The sequence below is a fragment of the Labeo rohita genome, chromosome 11 (genome assembly GCF_022985175.1).
Source record: "Labeo rohita strain BAU-BD-2019 chromosome 11, IGBB_LRoh.1.0, whole genome shotgun sequence".
Lineage (NCBI taxonomy): Eukaryota > Metazoa > Chordata > Actinopteri > Cypriniformes > Cyprinidae > Labeo > Labeo rohita.
Window position 1 is genome coordinate 13,541,713 of NC_066879.1, and position 22,877 is coordinate 13,564,589.

At 37.5% G+C, this 22,877-nt stretch overlaps 2 protein-coding genes across 2 annotated transcripts in view; one reads left to right on the plus strand and one right to left on the minus strand.

Moving 5' to 3' along the window:
- Nucleotides 1-175: 175 nt before the first annotated feature.
- traf3ip2b (TRAF3 interacting protein 2b) lies at nucleotides 176-14,573 on the minus strand. Its single transcript, XM_051122122.1, has 9 exons — nucleotides 14,366-14,573; nucleotides 11,040-11,608; nucleotides 7,172-7,214; nucleotides 7,008-7,072; nucleotides 3,957-4,054; nucleotides 3,805-3,873; nucleotides 3,610-3,726; nucleotides 997-1,071; nucleotides 176-804 (listed from the first exon to the last, which is right to left on the minus strand). The coding sequence occupies exons 2-9, from the start codon at nucleotides 11,593-11,595 to the stop codon at nucleotides 658-660; spliced, it is 1,170 nt and encodes a 389-aa protein (XP_050978079.1). The 5' UTR covers nucleotides 11,596-11,608; nucleotides 14,366-14,573; the 3' UTR covers nucleotides 176-657.
- A 4,340-nt stretch (nucleotides 14,574-18,913) lies between these two features.
- Nucleotides 18,914-22,877, plus strand: part of LOC127172973 (CLIP-associating protein 1) — a 77,159-nt gene continuing 73,195 nt past the window's right edge. The window contains exons 1-2 of the mRNA XM_051122544.1: nucleotides 18,914-19,029; nucleotides 22,237-22,684. Of these exons, the coding sequence (XP_050978501.1) occupies nucleotides 22,490-22,684 (195 nt within the window). The 5' untranslated portion in view covers nucleotides 18,914-19,029; nucleotides 22,237-22,489. The remainder of the gene's footprint in view (nucleotides 19,030-22,236; nucleotides 22,685-22,877) is intronic.

Below are 22,877 nucleotides of genomic sequence, written 5' to 3' on the forward strand. Positions count from 1 at the left end.
AATTATTTTCAGAAAGTGCTAGAAAAGCAATATGTACATTTCAAAAGATGAATGTTGCAAGACAGTGAACTGTATTTTTCTATGAAATATTACTATTAAATATAATGTATTGTTGCATTATTTTATTAGATTTATTTATTTAATTCATCAAACACTTTCAGAAGGCACAATGAAAATGCTAAACGGCTCAAAAGATAAAAAGACAGTGAATTCGATAATTAATAAATAGTTACTTGATAATGACGTTGCATTATTTTAATACATTTAATTCTTTAATTCATAAAACATTTTCAGAAAGTACAATGAAAATGATCCATGGTTGGAAAGATAAAATTAAAAAAAACATCTTAACAGGAAAAACAATCAAAAATGAAAAACCTGAGAACTGTAACACTATAAATAAATGTGCATATATTTATGTTTTCAATGCAAAGAACTGATGAAGTACCAAAACGCCTAATAATAATTATTATTATAACAATAATAGTGAATACTATGCTACTGTGTTTCTTTTTACAGTAACTTTGACAGGTCACAGTTTAACAGAAACAAACTCAAACATATCAGATCTACTTTTTCCATTCACAAACTAGTTAAAAAGTGTAAAAAGCTTCTTCAAACAGAAATTTGGTCCAAAAAGTATAAAGAAAAGCTGCTCTAAAGGGGAATGGACACTATGGTCGGCAGCGGGCCGATGGGAGGAGGGTTGTATTTCTCCACGCGCATTAACCTGCGCAGAATATCGTCCCGGTCTTTCGGCCAGCTGTAGATGTGCGTGTTTTGCAGCCAGGTTGGAACGTAACACTGAGAACGACAAGACAAGAATTGGTATTTCGCTTCATGAAGCATGATTCTACAGTTCAGCACATCTGTCTGTGAAGTGTAGACAGTGTGGGAGTAGATTAACCGGTTTAATGTTTTAACAGGCTTACAAACATGCTTTGATTCGCTGAAATGCTTTGGGGTGAATTGCATTGTCTGGTGAATTTCACAAACCTTTTTAGCCCCCGGGAACAGAATAGGAATGAACCTGTAGTTCCTGCAGCCGTTCTGAATGAATTCACTCTGCAGCTGATGGAGGGAATCAAACACAAAACTAGAGATAAGCACATTTTTTTGAAACAAAAGTATTAATAATAATAATACAGAATAGCAACAACAATAGAATTAATAATAATAATAATAATTGTTATTTTATTGCATTTAATATTTGTGTGTACAATGTATTTTTGTGCTTATTAAAATATCACATTGCAAGCTTACATGAAAATCTACTGGAACGGAAGTATTAATAATAATAATATTATTATTGTTTAAATACATTCAATATTTGTGTGTGCAATGCATTTTTGTGCTTATTAAAATATTGCATTGTATGCCCACACTAAAATCTATTGGAAACAGCAAAAGTATTAATGGTACCATGATGCTAACATGTTTTAACAAGAAGGTAACATAATTAGCATGATGCTAGCAACATGTTGACATGATTAGCATGTTGATGACATGAAATTAGCATGTTGCTAGCATGATGCTAACATGTTTTAACAAGATGTTGACATAGACAACATTATTAACATGTTATTAACATGATATTAGCATGTTTTAGCACTTAGGTAGACGATCCTAGCATGTGTAAGCATGTTTTTAGCATGATTAGCATGTTGCTAGCATGATGCTAGCATGTTTTCAACACTATTATCATGTCATTAGCATGTTTTTAGCAAGATGCTATGTAACTCCATTATCCTAATGCAGTTAACGTGTCATTAGCATGCTATTAGCATGTCTTAGCACTTAGGCTAGGTTATCCTAGCATGTGTTAACATGTTTTTAGTATGATTAGCATGTTGCCAGCATGACAAGATACTAACATGGATAACACTATTAACATGACATTAGCATGTTTTTAGTAAGATGCTGTTTTCTGTTATCCTAATGCTGTTAACATGTCATTAGCATGATATTAGCATGCTATTAGCACTTATGTTGGCAATTCTAGCATGTGTTAGCATATTTTTAGGCTGATTAGAATGTTGTTAACATGTTTTCAACAAGATGTTAACATGGATAACACAATTGACATGTCATTAGCATGTTTTAGCAAGATGCTATGTTTTCCATTATCCTAATGCAGTTAACATGTAATTATCATGATATTAGCATGTCTTAGCACTTAGGTAGGTGATTCTAGCATGTGTTAGCATATTTTTAGCATGTTGCTAGCATAATGCTAACATGTTTTCAACACTATTATCATGTCATTAGCATGTTTTTAACAATATGCTATGTAACTCCATTATCCTAATGCAGTTAACGTGCCATTAGCATGACATTAGCATGCTATTAGCATGTCTTAACACTTAGGCAGACGATCCTAGCATGTGTTAGCATGTTTTTAGCATGATTAGCATGTTGCTAGCATAATGCTAACATGTTTTCAACACTATTATCATGTCATTAGCATGTTTTTAGCAAGATGCTATGTAAGTCCATTATCCTAATGCAGTTAACGTGCCATTAGCATGATATTAGCATGCTATTAGCATGTCTTAACACTTAGGCAGGCGATCCTAGCATGTGTTAGCATGTTTTTAGCATGATTAGCATGTTGCTAGCATGATGCTTTAACATGTTTTCAACACTATTATCATGTCATTAGCATGTTTTTAGCAAGATGCTATGTAACTCCATTATCCTAATGCAGTTAACGTGTCATTAGCATGACATTAGCATGCTATTAGTATGTCTTAGCACTTAGGCAGGCGATCCTAGCATGTGTTAGCATGTTTTTAGCATGATTAGCATGTTGCTAGCATGATGCTAACATGTTTTCAACAAGATGCTAACATGGATAACATGTCATTAGCATTTTTAGTAAGATGCTATGTTTTCCATTATTCTAATGCAGTTAACGTGTCATTAAGGTAACATGATTACATGCTAACATGTTTGCTAGAATCATGCTAACATGAACATAATTTTAACAAGATGTTAACATGGATAACACTATTAAAATGTTATTAGCATGTTTTAGCAAGATGCTAATATGTTTTCCGCAATGCTAATACAGTTAACGTGTCATTAGCATGATGTTAGCGTGCTATTAGCATGTCTTACCACTTAGCTAAGCAATGACAGCACGATGCTAGCGCAATGTGATCATGTTTTAACAACTATGTATTATTGTTTGCATGTTTTAGCTCTTAGCTAATCACTATTACCATGTAGCTATTCACTGTTAGCATGTTGGGAGTCCTATTTGCTAGCATGAAACACAAGAACCAACTCCCATGTCTATACGATGTTCTGTTGCAGAGATATAAGTCTTGTTCAATGGTTGCTAGGGTACTCTGTTTGGTTGCTAGGGAGTGGTTTAGCAGCTGCCAGTGATGACACTCCAAAGGTTGCTTTCCAGTATAAAAGACATAAACCAAGCCGCATGTCTCTATGACATTCACATTTGAAGATATGCCTGTTTGGGGTTTGGTTGTTCGAGGGCTTGACAGCGGTTACTGGGGCGTGGCTAGGAAGAGGTTAAGGTGATTCATGATTGGCTATTTGCTAAAGAAGAGCTGCTGTTTTAAGAAGTGAATGTTATGTTCAGACCTGTTTGTGGATGTACACAGTGTCTGATGTTCTCTCGTCACCCTCCACACTGGTATTAATGCCTGATATGGTCTCGTAATACCTCAGGCTGATGATGATGATGATTAGGTAATCTTTCTGCAGAGAGAGAGAGAGATTCTGGAGCTGTATTCGTTTAGATGCCAATAACATCACTTCCTGTCCTCGCAAAGTTACCTCATTGAGATATCGCTCCATGCAGTCGATCTTACTGATGCTGTTCAGCTGCTGCTCGAAAACATCAATCTGTGCACAAAGACGCAAGAATCAATACAAACCCACAAAACCAAGTCTGGATTAAACAGAAAACTGTAGAATGACTGATGTACATGCGTGTCAAAGCCGTTGTTCCTCAGCAAAGACACAAACTTAATAATCTCCTTCAGATGCTCTTCACTGTCGGCCTCATATGTGACAAACACTTTCCCTGTGTGGAGAAAAAACATGCGACACACTTGAAAGAGTAGGTCAAACCGACACGTGCAACATGAAACTCTGCACTGTATTTTCCTGTTGCATCAAATGACCTTATAACAATTACTACAGACCTACATTGGGGTCTGAAAATAAGACGGTTTGCAGCAAAAATGTCCATGCACAATTAAATTTATTATTACGTCTATTGTAAAAATGAAAGAAAATTGTAAATTAGCAAAATTACATTTATATCTCAACTGTTGTTGCTGTTTTTTGTGTGTTTTTTTGCATCATAGAGCATTAAAACCAATCACACACATTTCTGATGTGATTATGAATACAATGGGCCAATCAGAGGCGTTTAGATGAGTCATCGCTGAACATCAATATTGCACAATTTTTGTCACGCTGAACAGCAATTACTGTATTTGTTAAAGATCACTTGATCTGGAAAGAATCTGCTGTGTACAAACATCTGGCAGACGTTTGTAAGATGTCAGTTTTACATCCATTCTAAATCATAAGCATCTTAAAGACATCTAATAGACGTCTGTTTGACATCTGATTGGAAACGTCCTATAGACGTATTGCACATGAGCAAACACTCCAAAAAATACATCTTCCAGGTGTAAATGCAGATGTCAAATAGACGTCTCTGTGATGTATGTGTACTGCATTTAGTGTTTGCTCATCAGCGAAACATCTATATGATGTTTCCTATCAGATGTCAAACAGACGTCTATTAGATGTCTTTAAGATGTTTATGATTTAGAATGTATGTAAAACTGACATCTTACAGACGTCTGCCAGATGTTTGTATACAGCAGATGCTTTCCAGATCAAGTGATCTTTAACAGACATCTTGCAGATGTTTTCCAGATCAAGTGATCTTTCCCAGGTAGCACACGTACATCTGCAAGATGTCTGTTAAAGATCACTTGATCTGGAATGCATCTGCTCTGTACAAACATCTGGCAGACATCTGTAAGATGTCAGTTTTACATACATTTTAAATCATAAACATCTTAAAGACATCTAATAGACATCTGTTTGACATCTGATCAAAAATGTCCAATAGACGTATTGCAGATGAGCAAATGCTCTAAAAAAAAAATACATCTTCCAGGTGTAAATGCAGATGTCAAATAGACGTCTCCGTGATGTATGTGTGCTGCATTTAGTGTTTGCTCATCTGCGAAACATCTATATGATGTTTCCTATCAGATGTCAAACAGACGTCTATTAGATGTCTTTAAGATGTTTATGATTTAGAATGGATGTAAAACTGACATCTTACAAACGTCTGCCAGATGTTTGTATACAGCAGATGCTTTCCAGATCAAGTGATCTTTAACAGACATCTTGCAGACGTTTTCCAGATCAAGTGATCTTTCCCAGGTAGCACACGTACATCTGCAAGATGTCTGTTAAAGATCACTTGATCTGGAATGCATCTGCTCTGTACAAACATCTGGCAGACGTCTGTAAGATGTCAGTTTTACATACATTTTAAATCATAAATATCTTACAGACATCTAAAAGTCGTCTACTTGACATCTGATAAGAAATGTCCTATAGACGTATTGCAGATGAGCAAACAATCTAAAAAATACATCTCGCAGACGTAAATACAGATGTCAAATAGACATCTCCGAGATGTATGTGTGCTATCAGGGAGATCACTTCATCTGGAAAGCATCTGCTATGTACAAACATCTGAAAGACATCTGTAAGTTGTCAGTTTTACATTCATTCTAAATCATAAACATCTTAAAGACATCTAAAAGACATTTATTTGACATCTGATAGGAAATAGACGTATTGCAGATGAGCAAACACTTTAAAAAATACATCTTCTAGATGTAAATGCAGACGTCAAATAGACGTCTCTGTAATGTATGTTTGTTATCAGAGTTGTAAGGGGTAGGTTTAGAGTTGGGGTAGGTATAGACGTTAATAAAACACAACCCTGATAGTGTTTTGTTTTAAAAACCTGGCAACCCTGTCTTGCACACTGACTGAATTCTGTGCACTTGCGAATTCTCTCATCATAAACAATGAAATGCAGAATTTAAGAGATACATTTCACAGCTTCAGTGATTATAACATGAGATTTTGCATAACTTGAACTTGCACGAACCAACTCGTCCAGTGTTGCCAAGTCTGCAGTTTATCCCGCAGAGCTGAGCTTTTTTAACACTGTTGCCACAGGCTTGTTTTTCATGTCCGTCGGTTAAAGCGACCCCAATAACGCAATATTTATTGCCCTCAAATGTGAATTTTACCCCTAGAGTAGCAATTGCCTGGGTTTTGTTGTAAAACCTGGCAACCCTGCTGCACACATGAACCAACCCGTCCAGTGTTGCCAAGTCCACGGTTTTCCTGCTGAATTGGGCTACTTTAACACTGTTGCCACTGGTTGTTTTACCTGTGCTTTCAGGGATAAAAGACATGTTGCAGACGGATGTGGGTTATCTGGGAATCTAGCCACAACCAAACACGCAGAGTTAAGTGTGCGTACACTAGTGTTGCCAAGTCTGCATTTTCCCGTGAATTCGAGCTACTTTAACACTGTTGCCGCAGGCTTGTTTTTCATGTCTGCAGGTTAAAGTTACCCCAATAATTCGATATTTAGCGCCCTCGCATGCGAAATTTTGTCATAATACTGCATTCATACCCTGTAATATGTCCCTGCTTTTTAAATGTAGAATTTATAAACCATTTTACTGGTAACAATTTGAAGTATTCTTACTGATTTAAGTAATTGGCTAAATGTAAGTACTTGACATTAAAGACAACACTGATACAATTAATAATGTAATTATAAAATGTACTTATACCAAAGTAAAAAACTACCGGAGGCACATATATGCACCTTAACGTAAAAGTCTATTTCTAACCCTGCTATCCATGTTATTACATGTACGTGTCATGTTGATGTGCTGACAGGAAGTAGTACTCACTCTGTTCCTGTGGCAGGTGTGTGATACCCTGACTGGCCTGTCTGGAGTTCACAGATGCATTTCCACTAAAGACACACACGTACAGAAAACACATGCAATGCATGAGATCATAGACTGATAAAGTTTGCAAGCTTTTTTTTTTCAGAATAAATGACAGGACTCACTTTTCAGAGAAGCGCGTGTCCATTTGTCTGTACTGGATCAGGCCTGTGAATTAAACCAAAAATGCATATTCAGAATATAAAATAACCACATATTGTCATGATCGGGGCTGTGGGTCTTCCCTCAGCCTCTCGAGGTCGCTGTTCCCCTTGCACTGCACTCCCCTGATTGTTCACGTCTGTCTTGTCATTTGCACTGATTACGCTCACAGCTGTTCACACTCTGGACTACTGTATAAGAACTCTCACTTCTCACTCCTGCGTCAGGTCTGCATTGTCTTTTGTCTTGTATGTACTTTTGTGTGTTCCTGATCTGGCCTTGACCGTGTTCCCTGTTTTATTCATTTAGTATTCTGTTTGTGCCGTGTTGGCCTTTTGGGTTTACGTTCATTTGTGTTTGTTATATTAAATTATTCTTCCCCTGCATTTGGACCCAGATATCCTTTACCGCCCGTGACAGAATGCAGACCTCCAAGATGGGTCCAGCGGGGAGGAATTTTTTCAGGGAGGCGGCGTCCCCCCGTTTAGCGGCGGCGAGCGCCCGCTTGGGGGCGGCGACCACCCGCTCTGTTCCAGATACGGCGGGGATGTCTTTTGAGGCGGCGTCGGCCGCTCGTTTTGAGTTTATCTACGCCTGTCTGGCGGGGATGGACACCTGTAGGGCCGAGGCTGCGCAGATGCGGCCCTGCTTTCTGGCGGGGGCGGAGACGCTCTTCCGCGGGCAGGCGGCGGCATCCGCTATCTCCGTTCCTGACGCAGCGGTGACCGCTCTCTCTGTTCCGGACGCGGCGGCGACCGCTCTCTCTGTTCCGGACGCGGCGGCGACCGCTCTCTCTGTTCCGGACGCGGCGGCGACCGCTCTCTGTTCCGGACGCGGCGGCGACCGCTCTCTGTTCCGGACGCGCCTCTGTTCCGGGGACGTTCCGGACGCGGCGGCGACCGCTCTCTGTTCCGGTTCCGGACGCGGCGGCGACCGCTCTCTCTGTTCCGGACGCGGCGGCGGCGACCTCTCTCTGTTCCGGACGTTCTCTCTGTTCCCTGACGGCGACCGCTCTCTCTGTTCCTGACGCGGCGGCGGCGACGCTCTCTGTTCCGGACGCGGCGCTCTCTGTTCCGGACGCGGCGGCGCTCCGCTCTCTCTGGTCCGGACGCGGCGGCGACCGCTCTCTCTGTTCCGGACGCGGCGGCGACCGCTCTCTGTTCCGGACGCGGCGGCGACCGCGCTCTCTGTTCCTGCGGCGGCGACGGCGGCGACCGCTATCTCTGTTCCGGACTGACGCGGAGGCGGCTGCGCTCGCTGTTCCTGACGTGGCCCTCATCGTGCCTTCTGTTCCGGACGCGGCGGCGACCGCTCTCTCTGGTCCGGCCGCGGCGGCGACCGCTCTCTCCGTTCCTGACGCGGCGGCGACCGCTATCTCCGTTCCGGACGCGGCGGCGACCGCTATCTCCGTTCCGGACGCGGCGGCGACCGCTATCTCCGTTCCGGATGCGGCGGCGACCGCTATCTCCGTTTCTGACGCGGAGGCGGCTGCGCTCGCTGTTCCTGACGTGGCCCTCACCGTGCCTTCTGTTCCAGACGCGGCGGTGACCGCGCTCTCTGTTCCGGACGCGGCGGTGACCGCGCTCTCTGTTCCGGACGCGGCGGTGACCGCGCTCTCTGTTCCGGACGCGGCGGCGGCCGCTATCTCCGTTCCAGACGCGGCGGTGACCGCTTTCTCTGTTCCTGACGCGGCGGTGACCGCGCTCTCTGTTCCGGACGCGGCCCTCACCGTGCCTTCTGTTCCGGACGCGGCGGTGACCGCTCTCTCTGTTCCTGACGCGGCGGTGACTGTGCTGCACGGGCCTGGCCCGCCGTCCCTCCCCCTGAGTTGCCTTCCTCCGTACCTCCTCCCTCCAGACTTTGGGAACGTCTGGAAGCCGTTCCGTAGGGAGGGGGTACTGTCATGATCGGGGCTGTGGGTCTTCCCTCAGCCTCTCGAGGTCGCTGTTCCCCTTGCACTGCACTCCCCTGATTGTTCACGTCTGTCTTGTCATTTGCACTGATTACGCTCACAGCTGTTCACACTCTGGACTACTGTATAAGAACTCTCACTTCTCACTCCTGCGTCAGGTCTGCATTGTCTTTTGTCTTGTATGTACTTTTGTGTGTTCCTGATCTGGCCTTGACCGTGTTCCCTGTTTTATTCATTTAGTATTCTGTTTGTGCCGTGTTGGCCTTTTGGGTTTACGTTCATTTGTGTTTGTTATATTAAATTATTCTTCCCCTGCATTTGGACCCAGATATCCTTTACCGCCCGTGACACATATAGGCCAGCAGTGATTCTGAGAGTTTGTGGTTGAATTAGCAGGAACTCTTATGTGTAAATTCTGTCTCAACCACATGTTTTTCTGACTCTTCTGTGAAACAACGTGAGAACCGAGCTGTTGTTGTACGTAAGCGCTTGTGCTGAATTCAAGATTTCTAGATTTAGATGCCTTGTATCAGATTTTTATTGTCACTTGACCAAATGCAACATTGCTATTTCTCATGCACAAATGGAAATGTGTTGTTTCTGTCCCTTTTTGTGCACTTTGAACATCTTGCATTTTTGGTTTAAGATCTTTGTTTAAAAAAAACAAATGATTTTGGAACTTAATAGAGGTGAGTAAATGATGGGTGGAACATATTTATTTATTTCTATTTCTCTCAATTAGAACCAAACATTTTACAGCCTGATGTTATAGAAGCATGTTTTAATATTGTTTTTATTATTTTTTTTGTTTTGTTTTTAGAAAACCATCCAAAATATTCATCTTAATAACCTGTAAACTTTATTTGTAGGAATTAAATTATAATTTTCCTACAAGGCACACTTGTGTTCAAATGTTTGAGGTCTGTAATTTTTTTGAATGTTTTTTTTATTTATATTTCTTCTGCTCAGCAAGGCTGCATTTATTTGATCATAAAACACAGTAAAAATAGTAAAATATTATTACAATTTAAAATAGCTGTTCTCTACATGAATATATTGCAAAATGTAATTTATTCCTGTGATCAAAGCTGAATTTTTTTCATCATTGCTCCAGTTGTCAGTGTCACATGATCCTTTAAAAATAAGAAATTCTAATATCCTGATTTGCTGCTCAACAAGCATTTCTGATTATTATCAATGTTAAAAACAGTTGTGCTGCACAATATTTTTGTGGAAACCTTGATGCATTTTATTTTTCAGGATAAATAGTAAGAACAGCATTTATTTGAAATAGAAATCTGTTGTAACATTATAAATGTCTTTACTGTCACTTTTGATCAATTTAATGCATCCATGCTGAATAAAAGTATTAACCCAGCTAAAAAAAAAAAAAAAAAGTAATGTTCTCAAAACATTAGCACAAAAACATTATTTATGGAACATTTTATTTCTGAAATGTTTTGATGTTTATCTCATGCTTTTTTAAAAAATGTTGCTACTTTTAGAATGTTCAGAGTAACATTTGAAAGTAACATTATAAAACGGATAGTTCCGGTCCTTGATTCTGATTGGTTGAGCCGTGTTCTAAGCTGTTGTTAATTACTCTACAAACATACACCTTTGTTTACTTCTGTGTGTGGATCGGCAACCACTTTGTTGCAACCACAACTGTTTTTGAGGAACTATATCGTTTGGTGGGAGAATACTGTTATTATTTAAATCATTACACTTTATTTGCTCTGTTTTGTTTTGTGAAACCTTACTACATATATGGAATAACCATTTTATAAAAGCACTTATAAAAAACTGGACATTTAGAATGTTCAGAAAACATCTACAACTTTATAGGAACACATTTTTGTTAGCTGGACATTTCCTTTAAAAATCATCCCAGTCCCAAACTTTTGAACGTAACGTACCTGAGGGTCTGTAGGGAGGCTGATGTCTCGGTCTGGAGCTACAGTGATGGACCGGAATCATGTGATGCGGCGGTGGACCGTACTGACCGCAGTACGGCGGCCGCAGGTAAGCGTTGGGGTACGAGGGCGAGGGATGGTGATACAGGTTCGCCGATGGAGGAAACGAACGCAGAGATCTAGGATAATCCAGACTCTCCAGACTCGGACTACAGCTGCCCGGAAGAGAGTGAGGCCTGCTGGGAAAAAACGAGCCACCTTCTGAGAGTGTTTGGTAGATGGCAGATGGAAGGCAGGAGGGCAGACTATGAGGAGAATCCGCCCTGATGGGTCCGTCCCAGCTGGGGAAGGGCGTCTGATGGGCGAATGATGCAGATAGAAAGGGCTGAGTGTAGCTCACCGCATTATGCTGGTGAATGATCTGCCTGGGTTGTGGGATGGTTGTGGAATGGGTGTGACTAACATCTGGGTGAAGATCTGACTCAAACTCTTCACTCCTGGTTTCGTCATTCTCCTCGGGATAGTTTAGAGAGGTGTACTGACCGCTTCTGTGGGCCATGTGGGTCGGGTATCTGAACGAATTTGGAAAAAACATTCTTCTAGTAACATTAGCAGAATATTTGTTCAAAGTTATCTGGTCTTTAATAATGTTCTCTAAACATAAACACAAAAACATTATTCATACGTCTTTGGACGTTTATCTAACATTTTTTAAATGTTGTTACTTGTTTCAGAACATTCAGTGAACATTCATGATTAACATTTCATGTGTGTAGGTTTGATTCAAGCTGCTGTTTTTGTCACTTTTCTGACGAAGATTCATTCACTTGTTTGCCAGTAAACAATACAGAGACATTTTTATCAGATTTATTAATGTTCATCCGATCTCATTTTGTAAGTGAATTTTCTGTCTGTTTTAAAGATGTTTTCTTTGGATTGTTTAAAAAATATATTGTATAGAAAAATATAGCTACGTTTTCCGCTAGCTAAATTTCACATACATAAACAAAAATATGGTTCTAAACCTCTCTGTATTCAAAGTTGATTTAGACAAGTGTATCGAAAGTTAATCCTAAAACAGTGAAAACTGCATCTATTCATATTATTATCCCTTAAGGTGTAAATTTATTACTTTTTTGTTAACCTGCCAACAAATCTCTTACAAAAATAACCATGGTTTTACTCAAAAAAAAACATGCAAAAGAAAAAAAAGACTAATTTGTGTACTGCCTTTATGGTTTGATGTTTAATAAAAAAATAAATTAGGAAAAAAGATTCTCTAACCTGCTCCCGAAGTCTTGATCTGAATAAAATATTCACAAACCCGCTCTGAAGTTCGATCTAAAAAAAAATGTTTCGAGATACATTTCTGAAGTTCCAATCCGAATCAAAAGATTCGCACTCTGCTTTCCAAAGTCCCGATCTGAATCAAATGATTCGCGCTCTGCGCTTCAAAGTCCCGATCTGAATTAAATTATTTGCAGTCCGCGCTCCTGAGCCGATCTAAATCGAGTGATACGCAAATCGTGCTCCGATCTGAATCAAAAGATTCACGAACCCGCTTTGAAGTTCCGATCTAAACCAAATGATTTGTGATCCGCGCTCCGAAGTTCCGATGTAAATAAAATGATTCGCAATTTGTGCTCCAAAGTCCTGATCTAAATAAAATGATTCGCTACGCTTGCTTTAAAGTCCAGATCTGAATCAAATGATTTGTGATAGGCGCTTTGAAGTTCTGATCTGAATTACATGATTCGCGATCCAATTGGAGCGCTTCGAAACAGTGACTCATTTTGCGACCCAATAGTTTAACCGATTTGGAGTTTCCAAAAGCTTGTTTCACTCCGGTTTGTGTTTTTTTTATATTACAAGCAATGTTAAAATTCGACAATAAATGGCTCTTTTGACCTGGTTTTTGCTAGTGAATCGCTTGGACGGTATGATCGAGTTCGAATCAATCGGAGCGGTTCCAGTGTAAATGACTCACTCAGTTGATTCGGTTTGTCTGTTCCTCCCTTTTTGTGTCTTAAGTCGTATTTACACGACACTGTCAGTACTACTACTGGCTGAGCTCGCTAGTTTTATGACATTAACTAAAACAAGCAAAAAAGTATGATGTGTGCAAATAAAATATCATTGTTTCCATTCCAATGATAACATCCAACACAAATCTGCGAACACATTAGGTGAGGTATTTTGTGTGAAAAACTGAAAAGTTTTGTCCTATTTGCAAGGTAACGCTCACTGCTTTTGTTGTAAATATATAAACCTAAATGCGATAAAAAACAACATGTTTGTATGCTTCAATAGAGCATGCACACAGTGCTGCTCATACAGTGCATTTATTTTATGGTTCAATCTGAGCGTGTTTGCACATGCCGTGTGTGACTCTGCATTGCATCTTCACCGACTGACACAAACCAAGAAGACTTCTGAAAACCGTCAGTGACCAGATGACGGCGTAAGAAAGAGGTCAGCGCTGTTTTCTACCGGGGAAAATAGGCCTTAGTGTAACATCCACCCATGCAGTCCCTAAATAGGACACACTGCATTATGACTCTTTATCTCAGTGTGCCAAGATTCTGCAGCTTGTGCAAAACTGCAGACCACAACTGAAAGAATCTGCCATGCAAGCAGTTACACAAAACACTTTACCTTTATGCAATATAGATTTAGTTTGAGCATTTGTCTAAGTGTGCGAAATGTAATGGAGTGATGCTTCATCATTTTTCATCGAAAAAATAAATCACGTTAAAATAAAAAAGCAGTTAAACATTTGGCAGGAAGAGTCAGTCTGATAAAGACGAAAGATATGCTTTATCACTGATAATCTATATGTAACATTTCCTGACACACTTGAGAAAGAAACCAAGAATATATAGGTTAAATGCAGGTATTCAGGTATTAGATATATATTTAAAATTACAAAATATTTTGGATTTGGACTAATGGTATTTTTATATTTAAAAGTAAATAAAGTTAAACAAATCATATATAATTAAATACATATATAATTTCATTTTTTACCCAGTCCTCTCAATGGCAAAAAGTGTCCCAATTAACTTGAATTCACTTTTACACTTTTCTAATATGCATATATATATATTCAATAATAACAAAAATTAAAAAATGTATTTGAGAAACGAACAGGCAACATTCTGATCATTTACATGAAGTAATAAGTTACATATTAAATCCCTAAAATAATATTATGTCGTGCGTATGTACATATATTTAAATACATGACATATTTAAATCTCTTAACCCATTAAAACAATTCACAAATATATTTTAACCCTGTTTACAGCTGAGTGAAGACAGAAACTCACCTGAGCGCGGAGTCACTTCAGGAAGTCACACGATTGTCTTTCATTTGTCATCTCGATTCTTGTTTCCTTACTTTCGACAGCGATTTAGAATTTAGTTTTAGATGTAATATAACGCGTATTTCAGTAATAGTGTAATACGTGGCCGTTCGGTTTCAAACGACATGTTGTCAAAGTGCGTTTCGGTTCGCGTGGCGCAGGAGGAACATGATTTATATATGATGGGAGGAGTAAAACAACACAAGAACGCATGGTGAACAGGTTTAGTGCTGTTGTTCAGCGATTCAACAATGGTGCATATAAATCTTACAGACGCAAAACAAAATATGTCAGTTAACCAAAATGCATTGCGAAAGTTCCTTTGAAGTTATGAAAAGTATTGGAACGCTCTCTGAACATTCTAAACGTCCAGTTTTTAAATGTTTTAAAAACATGTTTTCTTAGTTCAGGGAACATTCCATTGTATAATTTTGCAAATATTACGGGAATGTTACTTTGAGCGTTCTCTGAACGTTCTGAAAGTATAGTAACATTTTGAAAACATATGTAACGTTTCAGAAAAAAAAGTTACATAAACAATGCATAAATACGTTTTGACATTATTAAAGACCAGAAAACTTTGAATGAACATTCTTAAAACGTTACTGGAAGTATTTATTCATTACTTTGAGAGCACCTTATCAGAAGGTTACGATGTTGTAACGTTAGCGGTTTTATTATTCTTAATTGACTTTTGAATTACGGTTTTTCTTCTTTTTAATTGACAGTTTCACAATGTATAGGACTAATATTAAAAAGGAGACGCCTCTATTGTGTGATGAAGTTATGAAAACTGTTCAATGTTTTCTTATAAGTCTAAACGTCCAGTTTTTAAATGTTTTACGAACATTTGGTTATAAATCTTGGTTATACGAATGTTAAGGGAACGTTCCATTGTATAATTTTACAAATATTACGGGAATGTTACTTTGAGTGTTCTCTGAACGTTCTGAAAGTATAGTAACATTTTGAAAACCTATGTAACGTTTCAGGAAAAACGTTACATAATGCATAAATAAGGTTTTTTGTGCCAACGTTTTGATATTATTAAAGACCAGAAAACTTTGAATGAACATTGTTAAAACGTTACTGGAAGTATTTATTCATTACTTTCAGAGAACCTTATCAGAACGTTACAATGTTGTAACGTTAGCGGTTTTATTATTCTTAATTGACTTTTGAATTACGGTTTTTCTTCTTTTTAATTGACAGTTTCACAATGTATAGGACTAATATTAAAAAGGAGGCGCCTCTATTGTGTGATGAAGTTATGAAAACTGTTCAATGTTTTCTTATAAGTCTAAACGTCCAGTTTTTAAATGTTTTACGAACATTTGGTTATAAATCTTGGTTATACGAATGTTAAGGGAACGTTCCATTGTATAATTTTACAAATATTACGGGAATGTTACTTTGAGCGTTCTCTGAACGTTCTGAAAGTATAGTAACATTTTGAAAACATATGTAACGTTTCAGAAAAAAAAGTTACATAAACAATGCATAAATACGTTTTGACATTATTAAAGACCAGAAAACTTTGAATGAACATTCTTAAAACGTTACTGGAAGTATTTATTCATTACTTTGAGAGCACCTTATCAGAACGTTACGATGTTGTAACGTTAGCGGTTTTATTATTCTTAATTGACTTTTGAATTACGGTTTTTCTTCTTTTTAATTGACAGTTTCACAATGTATAGGACTAATATTAAAAAGGAGACCCTCTATTGTGTGATGAAGTTATGAAAACTGTTCAATGTTTTCTTATAAGTCTAAACGTCCAGTTTTTAAATGTTTTACGAACATTTGGTTATAAATCTTGGTTATACGAATGTTAAGGGAACGTTCCATTGTATAATTTTACAAATATTACGGGAATGTTACTTTGAGTGTTCTCTGAACGTTCTGAAAGTATAGTAACATTTTGAAAACCTATGTAACGTTTCAGAAAAAACGTTACATAATGCATAAATAAGGTTTTTTGTGCCAACGTTTTGATATTATTAAAGACCAGAAAACTTTGAATGAACATTGTTAAAACGTTACTGGAAGTATTTATTCATTACTTTCAGAGAACCTTATCAGAACGTTACAATGTTGTAACGTTAGCGGTTTTATTATTCTTAATTGACTTTTGAATTACATTTTTTCATCTTTTTAATTGACAGTTTCACAATGTATAGGACTAATATTAAAAAGGAGGCGCCTCTATTGTGTGATGAAGTTATGAAAACTGTTCAATGTTCTCTTATAAGTCTAAACGTCCAGTTTCTAAATGTTTTACGAACATTTGGTTATATACGAACGTTAAGGGAACATTCCATTGTATCATTTCGCAAATATTACAGGTATGTTACTTTTGGATGTTCTCTGAACGTTCTGAAAGTAGTAACATTTCGAAAACCTAGACAAATGCCCAACTAAAACGTTTCAGAAAAAAACGTTACATAAACAATGCATAATTTAAATGTTGCCGTTTTTAAATGTTTATAAACATTTATAAACATGTTTATAAACAGTAATGTTACTTTTGAATGTTCTCTGAACATTCATGAAGTGGTAACATTTTGAAAACCTTTTCAGAAAACGTTTCAGAAAAAAACGTTACATAAATAATGCATAAATAACGTGTTTGTGCTAACATTATTAAAGACAAGATTTAAACCAGAAATAAAAACGAACCTTCTTATAACGTTACTGGTGGAATGTTTATTCATTACTTTGAGAGAACCTTACCAGAACGTTACCTCGTTGTAACGTCACCACGTTAGCGGTTTTCTTCTTTTTAATTGTCAATTTTATAATTTATATGACTAGTATTAAAAAGGAGGCGTCTCTGTTGTGTGATGATAATAAGTTGAAAAGATAGCAGATGGCGCTATAATTATTGAGTTGATTTACTAAAGTTTTTATGAAGTTATGAAAACTATTGAATGCTCTCTGATCAGTTTAAACGTCCAGTTTTTAAATGTTTATAAACATGTTTTCTTGGTTATACGAACGTTAAGGGAACATCTCATCGTATAATTTAGCAAACATTACAGTAATGTTACTTTTGAATGTTCTCTGAACATTCTGAAAGTAGTAACATTTTGAAAACCTTTTTAGAAAATGTTTCTGAATAAACGTTACATAAATAATGCATAAATAACGTGTTTGTGCTAACATTATTAAAGACAAGATTTAAACCAGAAATGAAAACGAACCTTCTTATAACGTTACTGGAGGAATGTTTATTCATTACTTTGAGAGAATCTTACCAGAACGTTACCTCGTTGTAACGTCACCACGTTAGCGGTTTTCTTCTTTTTAATAGTCAATTTCATAATTTATATGACTAATATTAAAAAGGAGGCGTCTCTGTTGTGTGATGATAATAAGTTGAAAAGATAGCAGATGGCGCTATAATTATTGAGATGATTTCTAAAGTTCCTATGAAGTTATGAAAACTGTTGGAATGTTCTCTGAACATTCTAAACGTCCAGTTTTGAAACGTATTACAAACTTTATTAACTTCAAGGGAACATTCCATTGTATAATTTAGCAAATATTAGGGGGACGTAACTTTTTATTGTATTCTGAATGTTCTAAAACAGTAGTAACATAAAAACCTTTCAGTAAACGTTTCAGAAAAAAACGTTACATAAACAATGCATAATAACGTGTTTGTGCTAACATTATTAAAGACAAGATTTAAACCAGAAATGAAAACGAACCTTCTTATAACGTTACTGGAGGAATGTTTATTCATTACTTTGAGAGAACCTTACCAGAACGTTACCTCATTGTAACGTTACCACGTTAGCGGTTTTCTTCTTTTTAATTGTCAATTTCATAATTTATATGACTAATATTAAAAAGGAGGCGTCTCTGTTGTGTGATGATAATAAGTTGAAAAGATAGCAGATGGCGCTATAATTATTGAGTTGATTTACTAAAGTTTCTATTAAGTTATGAAACTATTGAAAGCTCTCTGATCAGTCTAAACGTCCAGTTTTTAAATGTTTATAAACATGTTTTCTTGGTTATACGAACGTTAAGGGAACATCTCATCGTATAATTTAGCAAACATTACAGTAATGTTACTTTTGAATGTTCTCTGAACATTCTGAAAGTAGTAACATTTTGAAAACCTTTTTAGAAAACGTTTCTGAATAAACGTTACATAAATAATGCATAAATAACGTGTTTGTGCTAACATTATTAAAGACAAGATTTAAACCAGAAATGAAAACGAACCTTCTTATAACGTTACTGGAGGAATGTTTATTCATTACTTTGAGAGAATCTTACCAGAACGTTACCTCGTTGTAACGTTACCACGTTAGCGGTTTTCTTCTTTTTAACTGACAATTTCACAATTTACATGACAAATACTATAAAGGAGGCTTATCCTGTGTAATAATGCTGAGATGAACAGACAGCAGATGGCGGGCTATAATTATTGGGTTGTTTAGAATAGACGGCAGAGGTCGCGCTTGCGCCTCAATCTGGCGCATGCGCAGTGCCATCGTCATGTTTGAAGCCGCACAATGGGCGGAGATCACTGCTGTTTCCTTCCAAAAATCAACTGATGATCAACCCACGGGAAACGGTTCCCATGTAACGGGTTTAGAGCGACATGCCAGGTACGTCCGTTATCAAACGAGCTTTCCCACCAGCTTATCACTAGTTGCGTTCTGACTCAGCATGCTGTGGCTGGGCTTTGCGTGCACTGTCAATGAAACTAGTTTGTGCATGCAGTAACAATCAGCGGGATACGTTCTTACAGTCATGCATGCAAAGCAAACACTGAACTGTAAGAACACAGCATCATTTATAATGTCCATATCTATATCATTATTTGTTAAGTTGCATGGATTTATTCATTGTAATGTCTTGGTTTTTGTTTTATTTGCAAGCTTATGTGAAACGAAAGTTAGATGTAGCCAATCCAGATTGAGATTTTAGATTATAGTTTACAGGAGTAGCCGTGTGCAATAATGCACATGCAACTAGAAAATAGACTTGAAATTAGTTGAATGCTGTACTGAGTGAAATACAGAAAGGTGCCATGGTGTGGTGATGCTTATACCGTGAATTGCTATAATTATGTCATGGTATTTACATGCATGCATGCATGAAAAATAATGTAGGGATATGCAAAATATAATTTTTAGATAGCTAGACATTATTAAAACAAAACTTTTACTTCACACTGTTTATGTTAAAAACAAACAAGTAAAAATATCTATAAGACAAACTACACTTGTGTCCTTATTATCTGAACAAATATTAATGCATTAATTGCATGTAAATTTATATTGATTTAACGATGTTTACATATTGAAACGCATGGTGCATATAGCAGTTAAGACTATTTTTGCACTCCAGCCGTGTTATTCGGGGTGTAAATAAATGCATTTGAAGCTTTTGTGTTTTAAAACACACGAGCTGAGATATGATGTCGCGCGCGTGTTTGTAAACACTCTTCGGGCCTCGTGCGGTTCTAGAGCTGTTGCTAATAACAACCAACATTATTCGCCGTTACCAAGCAACGATATCGCGACGCTGGCTAGTGTTGCTAATGTTTTATCAGTTTTGTAGCGCTTAACACCCGTTGGGTTTTCCCTGAAAGCTCCGGGGTTTGTGTTAGCATATAAGTGTCAAGCAGCCCGTCCTGTTTATAGTGAGATCTGTTAGCCAGACAGCTGCTAAACAACTGCTAGGTGAAATTAAACACTGCTAAAGTTAGATTAGCAATCACAGCAGCTGCTCATTAATGTTTAATGGATGAAACGCGACTGCTAATGTCTTCAAAAATAGCATGCATGATGCGAGTTACATCATCTTTTACATGTTTCATTACTTTTTGGTTGAAGTTTTCATGGTATATTTATCTGCACCATACAGCTACAGTAATTAGAAATCTCAAAGTAATAGTGATTTATTGCTAATTATTGCTATAGATTAATTAAAAGAAAAAACGAGCACTTCATCCACTATCCATTTTTCGTTAGAGCCGCGGCGGACATTTGTAAATTTTATGGGTGTGGCTTGCGGTTTCATCCACATCCAGCTAATTTTAGCTGTACAAAACAGCTGGTTTTCCTGCTTTATATTGCAAATTGGTACGTCTTACCATATTATTTTAATGTGTTATCTTAATTATGAACACACTGGTTTGTAGTGCAAAGTTTTACCGTTTACAGCACGTTGTTTTCATCTCGTTATTTTCACTAGCGGTTAACGAACCGGAAGTCTCGCCCATAAGCTTACTTTGCATTGCTGAAAAAGATTGATAGGGATGATAAGCAAACTTTAGATACAACTACTTTAGCTAAAATTGACCCTGTAAAGCCTAATATATATTAAATAATAGAGAAATCTGAGAAACTGAACAGTTTAGTGAAAGTTTAGACAAGAAAAAACCCTCAAAGTATGTGTTTTTGTATTTGGTACATCAGGTTTTATGGCTCATATAGTCTAAAACAGAGAGAATATGAAGGAAAAAACACCTAGGTTTTATTCAAAGACCCAAAATGAGCAAAGATATGACATTTGGTGCAGATGCTGATATTTATATGGACTAAAAGTGATTCTAATGCTTGTAATGTAAATCAGTGAGGCCTATATAAGAGGATAGCAGATACTGACATAAAATTATATAAATATCAGTCTCAAATAATATGTCTTAGTAAGATGAGATTGAAATGATCCAAACATATAATGTGATGCAGTCCAGTGATGATTAAGAGATGAACAAATAAACGTTCTTAAGATCCTAATGTTTAGATCTGAGATGAAAAAAATGACTGATGGAGAATCAAGTAAAGCCAGGCTGCTTCATTGCAGTAAGTTTTTGTCTGGAAATATGATTACAATTATTCTGATGTTTACTGGATAAAAATCAGTCAAGATTTGACAGCAAAAAGACGCGTGACGCACCAGCTGAAGGTGGACGTTTGTACAATTACACTAAAAGAGCTTTGACTTGATAATTAACTCTAAACTATCAATCAGACAACAGAAGTCTTTTTATAATAACAGGTATTATGTACATTTAAAGTAAAATAAAAGCAAGCATGAAAGTACAGTCAAGGTCAAAAGTTTACATCCCCCTTTCAGAATCTGCAAACTGTTAATTATTTTATCAAAATAAGAGGGATCATACAAAATTGTTTATTTAGTACTGAGCTGAATAAGATATTTCACATAAAATATGTTTACATATAGTCCACAATAGAAAATAATAGTTGAATTTATAAAAATGACCCTGTTCAAAAGTTTACATACACTTGATTCTTAATACTGTGTTTTTTTGTTTAGTGATAGTTGTTCATGAGTCCCTTGTTTGTCCTGAACAGTTAAACTGCCTGCTGTTCTTCAGAAAAATCCTTTGGTTTTCCAGCATTTTTGTGTATTTGAACCCTTTCCAAAAATGACTGTATGATTTTAATATTCATCTTGATCCCAACAGAGGGACTCATATGCAACTATTACAGATGGTTTGAATGCTCACTGATGCTCCAGAAGGAAAAACAATGCATTAAGAGCCGGGGGTGAAAACTTTTGAACAGAATGGAGATGTGTACATTTTTTTTTCTTTTGCCTAAATATCATATTTTTTTATTTAGTACTGCTCTTCAGAAGCTACAGAAGATATTTACATGTTCCCCAGAGGACAAAATAAGTTAAATTTACCCTGATCTTGAAGTTCCAAAAGTTTTCACCCCCTGCTCTTAATGCATCATTTTTCCTTCTGAAGCATCAGTGAGCGTTTGAACCTTCTGTAATAGTTGCATATGAGTCTCTCAGTTGTAACCTGAGCTGTTATATTTTAATTTGCATTGCAGGGCTTAGAGTGATGGACTGGCTGTTTGACAGGATTTCCCTGCAGATGGATTTACACCACCAGTGTTTGATCTGTCGATTATAATATCGTTCAATTAACACGTCATCCACAATCCCGCATTCATACTTCCAGCATCGTTTTGCATCCCACATCCCTTCAGGATTGTGTTTTTGGATTAACAGGATCTAAAACTCTGTTCTGGCCAGTGTTTGTGTTTTTATGTGTTGTTCTGAGTCGTGGTCCATCTTGAAATCATGGAGCCCAATATGGAGTACATAGTGGCGCAGGTCACGCAGAAGGAGGTTGGACGACGATTCCAAGTGGGGCCGGAAATCATAGACTACATCCTGGACAGACAGAAGTCACATGACTTGGAAAATGATCAGAGCATGCTGGACAGGATGGTGGACAGTCTGGCAACCTCATGGGTCAACGCGAGCAATTTCAAGGTGAGAGAGTTTCGTTTTAGTTCAATTACAAATGAAAATGTCCCACGCTCAGGCCATCCGAGATGTTTATGAGTTTGTTTCTTCGTCAGATTTGGAGAAATGTAGAATTGCATCAGTTGCTCACCAATGGATGTAAATGGGTGCCGTCAGAATGAGAGTCCAAACAGCTGATTAAAACATCCACAAGTAATCC

Coding starts and splice junctions, on each gene's coding strand:
- traf3ip2b (XM_051122122.1), bottom strand. CDS start 11,595: ATGGCCCACAGAAGCGGTCAGTACACCTCTCTAAACTATCCCGAGGAG. Junction 3,874..3,956: donor ACAACGGCTTTGACACGCAT/GTACATCAGTCA, acceptor CTTTGTGCACAG/ATTGATGTTTTCGAGCAGCA. Junction 1,072..3,609: donor CTGTGTACATCCACAAACAG/GTCTGAACATAA, acceptor TCCCTCCATCAG/CTGCAGAGTGAATTCATTCA.